This window comes from Cololabis saira, chromosome 9 (genome assembly GCF_033807715.1).
Source record: "Cololabis saira isolate AMF1-May2022 chromosome 9, fColSai1.1, whole genome shotgun sequence".
Lineage (NCBI taxonomy): Eukaryota > Metazoa > Chordata > Actinopteri > Beloniformes > Belonidae > Cololabis > Cololabis saira.
This window is the reverse complement of record NC_084595.1, coordinates 19,029,405-19,043,411: the sequence shown is the minus strand read 5'-3', so window position 1 is coordinate 19,043,411 and position 14,007 is coordinate 19,029,405. Positions and strand designations below refer to the sequence as shown.

Sequence of the window (14,007 nt, the reverse complement as noted above, 5' to 3'; positions counted from 1 at the left end):
GTTTCCCCACAAATCATCCTAAAGGGTTACAGCTCTCCCATCACAGTCTAGTTTGACTGATTAGGGGAGGACATCAAGTAAAAACATAAACTAATCTTCACCATCAGTCATCGACACATCAGATAAACAAATGAATCCATGCCGACGTCAGTTACGCTGACCTTCCTCTCACGCTCACGAGGAGAGAGAGAGAGGAGGGGGGAGGGAGAGAGAGAGAGAGAGAGAGACGGGGGGATGCGTCCACCGCTTCCCTGTGATGCTGGCGTGCTCAGACACATCCTCCCTGCCTTGAATCCATCCTCCGAGCTGGCCTGAAGGCACCGAGATCGGGCAGGTAAGAACCGGGATCCCCCCCCCGGTCCCCCCAACCGCACATTTCCCATCTCAGCAGAGACGTGACGAGGCGTCAGGAGTTGCAGGTGCACGAACGGCAGCAGGATTTCCAGAGCGGCTGCTCCGACTCATGTGTGCTGATACGGGCTGTGATTCAGATGTTCAGAGTAAAGTGCTGGAGGACGGACGGACGGACGGACGGGACCACAGCCGGAATGTCATGAATGAAGTCTACTGTACGTGTGAGGGGGCGACGGTCCCTCTCAACAACAACCGGATTGTTCTAAGACCTTTTCCCACATGTGCACTCTCATGTGGAGAGAAACCAGCGTCAGAGAGTCTTGATCCCAGAAGCTGCTCGGCTTCATAACCTCCCAGCCAGAAGTGCGTATTGCTGATCCGTCCGAGCAGACGTGTAATACAATACTTCCTGCTTTCTGAATTATAGATGGGGAAGACACACTCATTGACTTTTATGTACTGGCTCTTCTATTGGTCGGCTCTCTTTCCTCGCAGCATCAGCTCTTCTGTTGGGAAACTCACTCGCAGCATCCTCGGCCCTCGGACCTGTTCTCTGCTTCCTACTTTTAGGATCCCCTCAATCTTTCCAGCGAATCCAGGAGTGTGGATGTCTCATCTGTGCAGGTGATGCGATGGGGAACGGCTCGATGAAATCAAAGCGCTACAAGCCCGGCGAAGGATCTGGTTCTGCCTCCAATGGCCGAGCCCACAAGGAACAGCGAGGCGGCTCCAGAAACGGGTCCCTGGACCCCCTGCGGGCCCGGGTGGAGGAGCTGGAGCGGGAGGGCAAGAGGAAGGACGAGGAGCTCTGCGTCAAAGAGCAGCAGATCCGAGGTCTCCAGGAGCAGCTGGTCCGACAGACGAGGGCGGTGTCCGAGCTGAGTGAGGAGCTGCAGGCCAAGTGCATCCAGCTCAACAGGCTGCAGGACGCCGTGAGGAGTGGGGGCCCGGCGGGACCCGCCTCGCAGGCCAAGAGAAGCCCCAACCTCAGTGTTCGCATCAAGGAAACGCTCAACAGGAGGAGAGGGGCCAAAGCCGGGGTGTCAGCGGAGCCCACGTCCAGGACCTACGACTCCAGCGGGCTGCCCAAGTTCTCCTTCGAGAAAGCTCGGGTGTCCAAAGATGCAAGGTGAGATGCTCATCTCCAAAAGATAACCAACAAGGAAAAGTTACACCAGGGTTCGATTCGGCAACAGGGAAAACTAAAAAAAGCTAAAATAAATGTTTCAATTTCATTTAAGGGAATATTTGAGGGGATGTCTCGATCAGGTTTTTTTGGCCCCGATCCGATTCAGAGTCATTTGATTTTGAGTATCTGCTGATACCGAGTCCCGATCCGATACTTTCGTAACACATTAAAATAATGAACAAATGCAAAACAAACAGATCCAGATTTCCCCTATTTTTATTTTATTCTTACTTTAGCATTTAAACAGTGCAGTTCTCTTGGAGGTAGCTTGAACAATCAAGTAATATTAGTGCAACTATTAACTAGTAAAAATAGTGAAAATGTAAACATAAATGTGAATTAAATAAAAACAGCAGCTCAACTTAAAATATCCAGCAGGCTTGTAAACAAATAAGCAAATAAAAGTGCAACAGTGTCATAAAGTATGGCGGTAATGTTTTTTTTAGACTCTTAACTTCTTACTGTCCTTTTTTGGCTTAAAGAATAAAATGTTTATGTTTGAAGGACCTACAGTACGATCTTCCTCGTGGTCGCCAGGGTGTCGCAAAATTACGTGGACCCATTGCTTGTTGATACATCAGTTGTTTAGCATTTTTATCAAAGTCTGTTTGATGCACTGATCAAAATAATGAGAATAAAATATATATCCGATCCCTGATCGGGTGCAACGTCCGATTTCAATCTAGTCTGAAACAACGTGATCAGGCACGATTTCCAATCACGTGATTGGATCGGCACATCCCTAGCTGTAGCTCATGTGATGTCATGTCCCTATTGTTGGCGATAAACACCCATCCTTAACCTCCACGCCTGCGGAGGGACCCTCCTACCCAACGTGAGAATGCAGCAGCAGGGACACCAACATTAACGACAGTAATAACAATAATCAACATCACTTCCTGATCTACACCTCCCAGAAATCTAACTACAGCAGCAACGATTGTGATTGGTCCAGTTGGTACCGATACTATTTTCCTGGATACCAGAGCTGCCAGCAGGTATTTAAGCTGGAACATCCCTCTTTAGATGTTTCAATGGTGAAAAGAGAAATGACTAAGAGTAGGGCTGGGCGATATGACCTCCAATCAATATCACAATAAATTAGGCAGTTTTACCTCGATAACGATAAATGTACGATAACCTTTAGCCGGCAACAAAAAAATCTATTTTCTTATTGGCTGATGGGTTCTATGTTCTGATTGGCTGATTGGTTGTTAACTCCAGACAGCTGCTCTGAGTTGAGAGCTCAGCGCACGGTAGCGTGCCGTGACTCGTTTGTAAGATGGGCTGTTGGAGTTACTGTGCGCTGAGGTAAATTTTTCAGCGTGAGAAATGCAGTGTGTGGTGTGAGAGTGTGTGAAGTTGTTGAAATGCGTGAGTCTCACACTGTTCACAGCCCTGTTATGTTAGCCGCTTCTTCGTTTGAACCATCAGCCATTTTCTTGGGTTTCCCTTCTTGTTCAGAGTGGATGGGTGGAGTCACGTGATTACAGACACTCACATTACAGGGGAATTAAACTAGCCTAGCAGCACACAGTCAAGGCAAAAAGATGTTTCTTTTCTTTTTTTTTTTTTAATCAAAACCGAATTTACAGACATTGGAAAATTGACGTCAGTCAATCGCAGTGAATGTCGGTAACGGTAAACGTTCGGTTTATCGCCCAGGCCTAACTAAGAGATTACATCAATTAACTTCCCAGTCTGAGGATGACAGATGAGGAGGTGATAACGCCTGGCCATTGGCTGGGCCCGCTGTCAATCAAAAGGCCATTTATTGCTTTATATAAATTCACCCGACGTAGTACAAAAACATTCACCCCCGAAACTGTTTCATGATCCAGGCTGCAAATATGTTTATTTCTGCTCTAAAGTTGGACATTTCAATCTGGAGATTGACTCGTTCATGGAGTTAGACACTCGCCCCTTGTCAGCTCCATTAGCTCCATGTCCATCCCTCAGTTTACATAAAAGGACGTACAAACGAGACAAAAAAAAGGGAAGATTACAGAGCAACACGCACATAACTCCAGACTGCTCCTTTAAAGGCTTCATACGCTGTCCTGGATTTCATAGGAAGCTAAGACTGAACAACACAATCCTCCTCGCCGACCCTCATAAAAAACCCTCACTGGAGTGGTGTCATTGAGCTGGATGTATGGAGCCAAATCAAGGCCAAAAGTTTTGCTAATTTGAAAATAAAATTTGAACCTGAAAATTCTTTTTTACAGTTTCAATTTCTTTTTTTCAGTATCAGATCTTTTTTTCAGTTTCAGAACTTTTTATTACAGTTTCAAATCTTTTTTTCAGTTTCAGATCTTTTTTTTTCAGTTTCACTTCTGTTTTTTTCAGTTTCAAATCTTTTTTTTTCAGTTTCACTTCTGTTTTTTTTCAGTTTCAAATTTTTTTTTCAGTTTCAGACTTTTGGCCCCGATCTGGCGTGGGGGGCGTGGCATCAACTGAGAGGGGCGTGGCATCATGAGTGACAGCAGAACAGAGAAGGCAGGGGACGTTCCACAGTCATGTTGCCTTCAGGAAACGTAGGTTGCCGAAGTTATCAGTAGAAGTATGATTCAACACTGTATATACACCATATTCACGTGATTGGCAGTGGAAAAAACTGATACTAGTGACACATTTCTGTTTAAAAAGCTGTTTTAGACCGTACTTGGTAGTATGTGGAAGTGGGAAATGTCAAACTTTAAAGTGTGGCTGTTGAACTGTACAGTCTGACATAGTTTATTGCTTTTATACTGCGATTGGTGCCAAGTACGGTCTAAAACAGCTTTTTAAACAGAAACGTGTCACTAGTATCAGTTTTTTCCACTGCCAATCACGTGAATATACTGTATATACAGTGTTGAATCAAACTTCTACTGATAACTTCGGCAACCTACGTTTCCTGAAGGCAACAGGACTGAGGAACGTCCCCCGCCTTCTCTCTTATGCTGTCACTCATGATTCCACGCCCCTCTCAGTTGATGCCACGCCCCCCACGCCAGATCGGGGCCAAAAGTCTGAAACTGAAAAAAAAATTTGAAACTGAAAAAAACAGAAGTGAAACTAAAAAAAAAGATCTGAAACTGAAAAAAAAAAAAATTGAAACTGTAAAAAAAGAATTTTCAGGTTCAAATTTTATTTTCAAATTAGCAAAACTTTTGGCCTTGATTTGGCTCCATATGGAGGCAGCTCAGACATGTTGCGTCCCTTCCTCAGTTTCAGCATGTCAACCCCCCCGCAGAAGTCCACACCAGCGAGGGCTTTCCCAGTCCGGTGTGGAAAACCCCGACCGCAGCCCGTCTAACACCATCCTGTAGAATCAAAACACCACCTGCGAGCTGGACATTCATCATCCCAGCAGATGTTGGACCTCACTGTTGGTCTTGGGTAAAACGTTCGTGAAGTTATGTTCCCAAACCTCGGAGAGGGTGTGAAACCGCAGGAGTCTAACATTAGCGCTCATTGTTTTTGGATGGAAGTGTTCAACAAATGGCCGCGCTGAGAGGTGCGAGTACAGCACGTCTTCTCGGTGAGGTGAAGGCAGGCATTAATCAAAACCTCCACCCCATAAAACAGGAGCTCCACCGTTCTCCGATTATTGGTTTCTACATTGACTTTAACTTACTAAAGTATTTTTATTACATTGTTTCTTCCCTTCATGTTAACAAGAGCTCTGGCTTCAGCCCCGAAGCTGGAATGTCGGGGCTTTTGATTTGAACGTGTGAATACATTAGAAGGAGATGGAGAGAAGAGGCGGAGATCAAAGAGGAGACTTGAAGTGTGGGGAAAGAGGATATGCAGTTGGTTGTCATGACATGGGAAGACGCAGGAGACAGGCGATCAGCTGTGGTCACCCCGACGGAAAAAAGGCGAAACAAGACGACTCCTCATAGATGAGGGCGATGAGCCGATTTTCTAACATCATCCGAGGGAGGGAAAGATGTTCAGATCAGGCAATATTCTAGGAGAAAACATCCCAACAAGTTCACCTCAAGGCCAAACCCTGCAATGTTCAGAGTAATTGTAAACCCCCCCCCCAAAAAAAAACCACACCGGTACTTCCCAAAACAGCAGACTTAGTGTTGACATAACACGTAAGAACCTTAAAAGTCTGTTGAATGATTGTTTTTTTTTTTTGGGATGATCATAAATGTAAATGCACGAGCAACGTTAATTATCCTTGATTAACTTTTATAACTAGGGATTTCCCGATCAGGTTTTGTTGGCCCCGATCCGATTCCAAGTCACTTGATTTTGAGTATCTGCCGATACCGATACCCGATCCGATTCTTTCGTAACACATTAAAATAATAAACAAATGCCAAGTTGTCCCCTATTTTTACTTTATTCTTATATTATCAATTTTCACTTAAACAGTGCAATTCTCTTTGAGGTAACTCGAACAATCAAGTAATAATAGTGCAACAGTTAACTAGTAAAAATAGTGCAAATTTAAACATAAATTTGAATTAAATAAAAACAACAGCTCAACTTAAAATACCCAGCAGGCCTCTAAACAAATAAGCAAATAAAAGAGCATCAGTGTCATAAAGAATGGCAGTAATGTGCTTTTTAGACTTTTACTTCTAACTGTACTTTTCTGGCTTAAAGCAGCACAACGTAACTTTCAGCTTTTCTGAGTTTGGCGGCATCTTTTGGACAAAAGCGGTAGTGCTTTACCAGAAAGAACACTACGTTTCCCATGAGCACCAGCGCGTACTGCCGGAAAGCTCCTGTCCCGTCGCGTGCATTTGTTTTGAGAGAAGACGGGACGCTTTTCTGTTTCACCAAGTGAACAGACAGAACGCAAAAAAAAAGATGTTAAACTGCTGGAAAGGAACTGGAATTTACTGGGATACCTTAAACAAGGAAGCCAGGGAGCGGTATAAGGAGAAAATAAGGATTATTAACGGTCTGGATCCATATGAAATCCCTACTAAAGAATCGAGCTCCTCGTCGGAGCGCCACTCTTTAGAAGGATTTACTGCCGCAGTTCTGCACAACCCACGTCTTACTACCTTGTTTAGGAGTGTTTGGCAGCTGCTTTGGTAAATGTTTGACTCGCCATGTGTTTCAATAAATTAGTATAATAGTACAACATACAGTACATGTTTTGTATTACTCTTACTTTTCTTTTCTTTTTTTTGACTGCTTTGAAGAGGCTCCGAGGCGTGAGCGATATTTTTTTTTCCTTGTGAGATTATTTTTTTTCCTCTGCAGCTACAAATCAAATAGTTAATATTTTTTCCTCAACAAAATTAATCGCACCGCAGAGAGCTGGCCAGCAACTGCGTTTAGCTGGAGTAGTGGGGAATAAAACCCGTTTGAATGATCCGACCCTGGTCTGTGAGTGTTTGTTTGTGGTTTAATAAACCCGTGTTTTGATCCGACGCCCGTCTGTGTGCGTGTTTGTTTGTTTACTGAGGAACGTTATGTTTGGTCGGACTCGTTACAGCCGCGATCCAACCGAGCCGACGACTCTTTTACTCTTTTAATTTGTTATCTCAGATAATTGGCCGGCCTCCGTGGTTTTGCCTCCGAGCAGGAAAGCGGTGAAAAGTTAAACCATTAGCGATCTTTTCCCCACGTCTGTTATGTGGAGCTGCTGCAGCCACAACGCAGCAACGGGTTACCAGCTTTTGCGGAGCTGCGCTCCAAGCCCCGCCCATTTTCGTCTCGACTACGAATCGGGAAGGAAGGGGGAAGTGACGTATGCCGTAAAGCAGTCAAAGCCGTAAAAATGTGTAGTTTTTTTGGTGTGGCAGGGTTCCTACCATGCTCCTCAAAGTCACATAGTGCCAGTGAAGGCGATACAGACCCCTCAGACCATGACAGAGGTGTCATTAAACCTGTTGGAAGTTGATGTACCATTACAATGACTCTGGAAATATGATATTAAGGTGGAAAAGTTACGTAGTGTCGCTTTAAAGGATAAAATGTTTGTGTTTGAAGGACCTATGATCTTCCTTGCGGCACCTGGGTGTCCATCGCGCTGGCCTTGTGCACGCAAAGTCTGCAAGAACTCACGACGCAGCCTGTTTATTTATGTTTATTTATTTACCTCCGCTGTAACACTGCTGTGCGCAGATCACCACAAACAAATAACTTTATTGAACTCACTTTACGTGACACGTCTGATCAAAATAATAATAAAATATATATAAATCCCTGATCGGGATGCAACGTCCGATTTCAATCGCGTCTGAAACAACGTGATCAGATCGGGACATCCCTATTTATAACGCAACATATGCAAATTCAAGTTAATTGTTGCAGTGGTCACGATCCAGGCCCTCAGAGAGTCCTTGCAGAGGGTTACTGCTGTGGGTGGGAAGAGGATGCTCAGGGCTCGGGGTCAGCTCCAGAGCTGTCTCCAGAACAAAATCAGCCTTCCTTATCAACTTGTTCAGGTTGTTTAAGGCGCTGGTTCTGATTCTGCACATGTGACTGAACTCTACACAACAGACTTTTAGAAGATATTCAATATCTTTCTGAAAATGCTGAAGGACCTGAACTTCTTCTAGAAGTAAAGTCTGCTCTGTCCTTTCGTATAAACAGCGTCAGTGTCGTATCTCCAGTGCAGTCTGCTGTCCAGGTAACCGTCAAGGTAGTTATACTCCTCCGCCACCTCCACTTTTTTAACCGTTGATGGAGAAGCTATTTGAATTCATCTTGGTTCTCCTAAAATCTATACCCATTTCCTTTGACTTGTTGAGATTCAAGATGAGATGATTTTTCCCACCATGCCACAAAACAGTCCACCAGTTCTCTGTACTCTGATACACCCCACCACTGTAGAGTAATCTGAGTATTTCTGCAGTTGACAGGACTCCAACCCCAGGAGTCTGAGATATACAGCGTGACGAGGAGTGGTGTGAGTACAGTTCCCTGTGGTACTCTTGTAATGACACACAACCGTTCAGTCTCCCAAACCGTGGTCTAGTTTGTCAGGTAGTCAGTAATCCAGGTGATTGTGGTGGCCTCCACCTGTGTCTCCTGGAGGTTCTGGCATAGACATGCAGGCTGGATAATGTTAAATGCCCTGGAGAAATAGAAGATCATGATCCGTCCAGTACCGACTGCTTTCTCCGGATGACTGCGATGATAAGCAAACTGCAGTGGGAGGTGCTTACTTGCTTATCCAGGTGGCCGAATAAAGTCCCCCCAGGACCATTCACAGCATATAATATACTACTACCCTCCTCTTGGACCATAAACCTGATGGTATGCTTGAGCTCCGAGGTCAAAGTTGTGTTATTTAAATCGATTACGTCCTGTAAAGATGTGTACATATCTCTGAAATGCAAATGCGTGCTGCAGAGAAATCAACCCACATCCTTTCTGCTAAATCTCTCCCCCCAGATTTATCTTTCAGCCGCTTTTGTTCTGTAAATGAGAACAAATAAGACGTCGATGAGCTGAGATTACACGTTTAACACAGACATCCACATGTTCTACATCTGTGTTGGTCGTGTGAAACAAAGAGATGCCGTTTTGATCAAATACGACTGAAAGATCTCAGATCGCCACCATACACATAAAACATGAGCTCAGATAGACGTTGGATAGAAGTCCTCTGAACTTTCTCCTGTTGCACAAGTTGATGAGCCAGTCTGCAGCTAATGTCGTCCTCATGTTTAAGGCATATGTGGATTATGTAAACCAGACTAGTGTAAATGAGGCCATCTGGAGGCCTCGTGCAGACGTAGCCTTTGAAACACAACACTCATTCTCTCTGAATGGTACATGATGCGGAGTAATGAGACACTCAGGAGGGGAGGGTTGAAAAATGTAGGTTTTTATGTCGTTAATATGCTTTTATGAGGCCCTAAAGTAAAAATTCATCACCCAAGATAAGGTGGATGAACAGACCACCCACCTCTCCGAGCAGCGGTTCCAACTCGTGATATGTTCTTCAACCGTGGCTCTTAACCTTTCTGCTTTACGGCCCCCCGGAGGAGGTGATGTCTTCTTCTTACGGGCCCTCGCTGCAGCTGTTCAAACGCACGTCGGTGAACTTTGACGGCGCCCATTTATTTCATGTTTCCACCGTTTCACTTGATTCATGGCTTGGGAGTTATCATCTCTATCACGCCCACTCGTCTCAGATGGACTCGTGTTTGTTGTCGTCGGGTGGTCCTAGGCAGTGATGGCGTAGCAGCGAGCTCAGCGGCCGGAAACGCATCCCAGAGCCTGGACTTCTGGATGGTGCGGTCTCGTCATTAAACTTCAAGTTCGAGGTCAGAGGTCAGTCTAGAGTCCCCAGCGTTCCAGTCCCGGTCAAGTCCGAGTCCTTGAAGAAAACTCAGAGTCAGATGCTGTCAGTCTCTAAAACTCACATTTATCATCTGTAAGCAAACATGTCCTTGTTGCATTTCAAAAACACTTATGATCATGTTTCCTGCCCCCTCTCCCCCAGCCCAGCTCTGATTACCTGTGAAATCAATTAACATTAATTACATACTGATATTGTCACAAGTTAAACCTACTAGTTCGTGAAATAGGAATTAATCCTGACCTGAAAGGTATGTGTGTGTGTGTGTGTGTGTGTGTGTGTGTGTGTGTGTGTGTGTGTGTGTGTGTGTGTGTGTGTGTGTGTGTGTGTGACGTGCGCGTGCATGTATGCCAAACTAATACAAACAAAAACCGGCACCGTTTCCCACATCAACAACAGAACATGTCCATTCACCTGCCAGCCGAAGCGAGGCGCTGGTTAGGTCAGCTGCGGGTATCCAATCCCGCTCCGGATTCTTTTTATTATGTTTTCAGTTTTATGCTTTTTTTTCTTCCCGTAGGTGTTTTTATGTTTTTATATGTCCATATCTATGTCGCTGCACGTCTCCGACGCCGCACGGGTCTCAGTTAATAACATTCCACAATACACAAAGCTCCTCTCCTCTCAACGCGTTCACAACTATAAGCTACCGAGAGACAGCGCTATCCCACGGCAACCCATCTCCTGACGCTCCGGTTGAGTATTGGCCTCCGTATGTACCGTAACATTACTGACTCCCGCAGGACGAGTCTGTAGCAGAGTCACGCTCATAAAAACAAGTCTAGTGGGACGACTTTTCACGAGAACTACGCAAAACACTGTTCAATGGTCACGTTACATCCCCCCCAGGTTACAGGTCCTTTAAAACACCCATCAAATTCAGTTTGTTTATTTGTTTTGTTTTTTTTACAGCCTCTAACATACAAAGCTTTAAACTCCTAATCTTTGATGTCTTGCTTGCAAAAGGAAAAGAAACATCCAGAAATTCCGACCAAAGTGGTTCCTCTATAGCTTCTAATTTTCTCTCCCACACGACAACAGACTAAAAGTCCTTTCTGTACCTTTTCTTTTTCCCTTGCGCTGCTGATGTGTATCAGTGTAAAGAAGCTGCTGACGGACGCCCTGAACAAGAACCAGTACCTGAAACGGTTGGAGCTGCAGCAGATCAAAGACATGGTGGAGTGCATGTACGAGTGTGCCTACCAGCAGGGAGAGTACGTCATCAAGCAGGGGGAACCAGGGAACCATCTGTTCGTCCTGGCAGGTGGGTTCTCTCATCTTTCATCCTAATCTTCTTAGTCTGGAATTCAATTACAAGAAGGAGAAAAAAAAGTGTAATTCCCTTTGCTAAGGATGATTCTTGTGGCATAAAAATTTTAATTAAGCACCGATGTTAAGCCGAAGCAACAAGTGAAGCCAGAAGACTGTGACTGTGTAGAAGGTGAAATTAGTTTTAAAGTTTCCAGTCACGTTGGCAGGTGAGAGTTTGTTCACGCTGCCTGCCGGTGCTGTGTGACGGCATCAGCTAGAATGTTGCCATGGCTACGGATGCCACACCCCTACACATTCACTCTACCCATTTTCCACCAAACCGGTTCCAGGGCTGGTTCTGGTTCTGGACCAGTGCTGAGTTTGGAACCGAGCTTTCTTTTCCCACTGACAAAGAACTGGCTCTGGGCCAGACAAACCGGTTCCAAGGTTGCACCAACTCTTTGCTGGGCTAGAGGAAAGAACCGCTTACGTAAGGGAGTTATTAAGACCAACGGCGATATCAAGACTGGGAGACAGAGACATTTTCAAATAAGAATTAATCTGGATGCAGCAAAGCAGCAGTGGTCTGAGGAGGAGACAACCTGTCTTTTAGAGATGTGGTCCACAGAGGAGCTACATGGACCAAGTGCGTATTAGAGAAAATACGTTGTTGTTGCTTCAACTTTCACGCCAATGCAGCGACGTAACTGACGTTTGCAGCGATGTAATGACGTGGGTCCCCTTAGTACCCGAGCTGTGGAAAAAAAAACGGTTCTCAGCTGGTTCGCAAGTTCCCCTGAATGGTAATGGAAGGAGAGCAGGAAACAGGTAGCTGTTGTCAGTTATTCAAATGCAGATTTAATCTGGCATTCTACGCACTTGAGCTACCCACATCTGCCCTATAGTGGACAAAGATGGATACAAATATTTATTAGAACAGAAGAAAAGGAGTAAATTAAAATGATAAATCAAACGTGTTCTCTATTTTTTTAATTGGTTGAATAGCACTTTGAAACACTTTGTGTCTCTGCTTGCTACTTTATCACTTTGTTATTACCACTTGCTACTTTATCACTTTGTTATTACCGCTTGCTACTTTATTCTATTTTATTATACTGCTATTATTTTATTTTATCTTGATATTTTATTTTGTACATTTTGTTCTTATAGTTATTTATTCTTATTCTATATGTTGTCGACCGTCACTGTGTGTAATGATGCCGCTACACTACAATTTCCCAGCTATCTATCTATCTATCTATCTATCTATCTATCTATCTATCTATCTATCTATCTATCTATCTATCTATCTATCTATCTATCTATCTATCTATCTATCTATCTATCTATCTATCTATCTATCTATCTATCTATCTATCTATCTATCTATCTATCTATCTATCTGAATCTTAAAAAAATTTAGGAGGTGTCTGCTTTTATAAAACTATAATTTGAGGCGCCTTTTCCAACCCTGTAATTAAAGTGAATATTAAACCCTGGAGAGCCGAGACATCGAGGAAGGAAATATAACACATTACATTCTGGAAAACTCACCTGAAAGCTTGCAGCTAATCTCAAAGAGCAAAACTTAACTGAGAGTTGGAGTTTAACCAGATGTGAATCCTGTTGCACTTTGTTAGTAGCTGCGGTTTACTGTGCATCTTATTCTCAAAATGTCTTTTATTTCTCAAAAATCTTTGCTGAAACCTGTTTACAAAACAAAATGACTTACATTTATCACATTGTTCACATTTCCCCTCATCCGGGCAACATGCTGTGAGAAAATAAATAAATTAGTTTCACTTCAACTGTGCTGACCGCGATGGCTAGGTTGCTAAAGGCTAGTTTTGAAAACAACTATTTTTTTGCCTACTTCAAATTATTAGACAGTTAAATGTGAACTGGCTGCATGTGGGCTTGTGGTGACCCAGGAATCAGGTGCGACTTAAAGCGTAGCTGCAAATTAAACACAAACGTCGCACTTTAGGAAGTGTGGCTTTGAAGTGCAGCTAAGTTAGCCGCGTGCTAACCAATTAGCCTCTGCATGAAAATAGAGGAGGCAGAAGAAAGGACTCCCTAAAAATGACAGCAGTCCCTGAAAAAAGTCGTTGCAGTCAAAATGCACTTAATAAGCCAGTTAAATCGAAGTGTGCGTGACGCTAGCTTTTGATTGGTTCCGCAGCTCTGCAGAGACGCACGTCATCTAAACATCTGCAGTGCTGTTTTGAAGAATGTGGATTATAATTATTTTGGTGGGTAAAACATATTCTTGGCGGGTATAAACACTATTCATTCCTCTTGTTTACCAGCTTCTGGGAGGAGAAACTTTAAATCTGAACAATAATACACTCATAGGCTACAGCCCAACATACAGAGTGTTAGGAGGTATGCAGGACCGTGTATGGTTTTACTCACGTATTTTACTTTTCTTGGTCATGTATTTATTTATAAATAAAAGGTTTTATCTTTAGGTTTATGTGCCGGTTTTGTCCCCCTAACCTCACTGGCGATTCTCTGGCAGTAACCTGAGGAGAGGCCGGTTTAGTGCCAGTGTGGTTGGTTTCACAAACTGGTCGAGTGTTTGCTCGGCTGTCTGCCGTTTCAGGGATTTCTCACCCGTAAGAGAAAAATGCTTCAACTCAGGGGAGTAATGTCCTAAAATTAACCCACGCTACTGTGTCGGATACAGCGTGTCCACGTGTGACCGGGTCATTTCCAAGAAAATCACACGTTGACTAATTATTTGTGTTTAAAAGGCCGTGAGATGAAATCAAAGCAAAAGGCAGGAAGTAAATGCAGCGCGGCTGCGACGCCGTGACAGGATTCATCACTGAAACTGAATCCAACAGTCTAAATGTGCTTTTGAAAGCTAATCATGATTAACGATTATTTGGGAATGAAACTCTGAACCGCCCAGACGTCAGGAGGAACTGATTACCAT

At 44.0% G+C, this 14,007-nt stretch overlaps 1 protein-coding gene across 2 annotated transcripts in view; it reads left to right on the top strand.

Moving 5' to 3' along the window:
• The first annotated feature begins 316 nt into the window (after positions 1-316).
• The window catches only part of prkg2 (protein kinase cGMP-dependent 2), a 38,759-nt gene continuing 25,068 nt past the window's right edge, over positions 317-14,007 (top strand). For both annotated transcript variants that reach the window (XM_061730669.1, XM_061730670.1), the window contains exons 1-2: positions 317-1,483; positions 10,913-11,079. In XM_061730669.1, the coding sequence (XP_061586653.1) occupies positions 987-1,483; positions 10,913-11,079 (664 nt within the window). In that variant the 5' untranslated portion in view covers positions 317-986. The remainder of the gene's footprint in view (positions 1,484-10,912; positions 11,080-14,007) is intronic.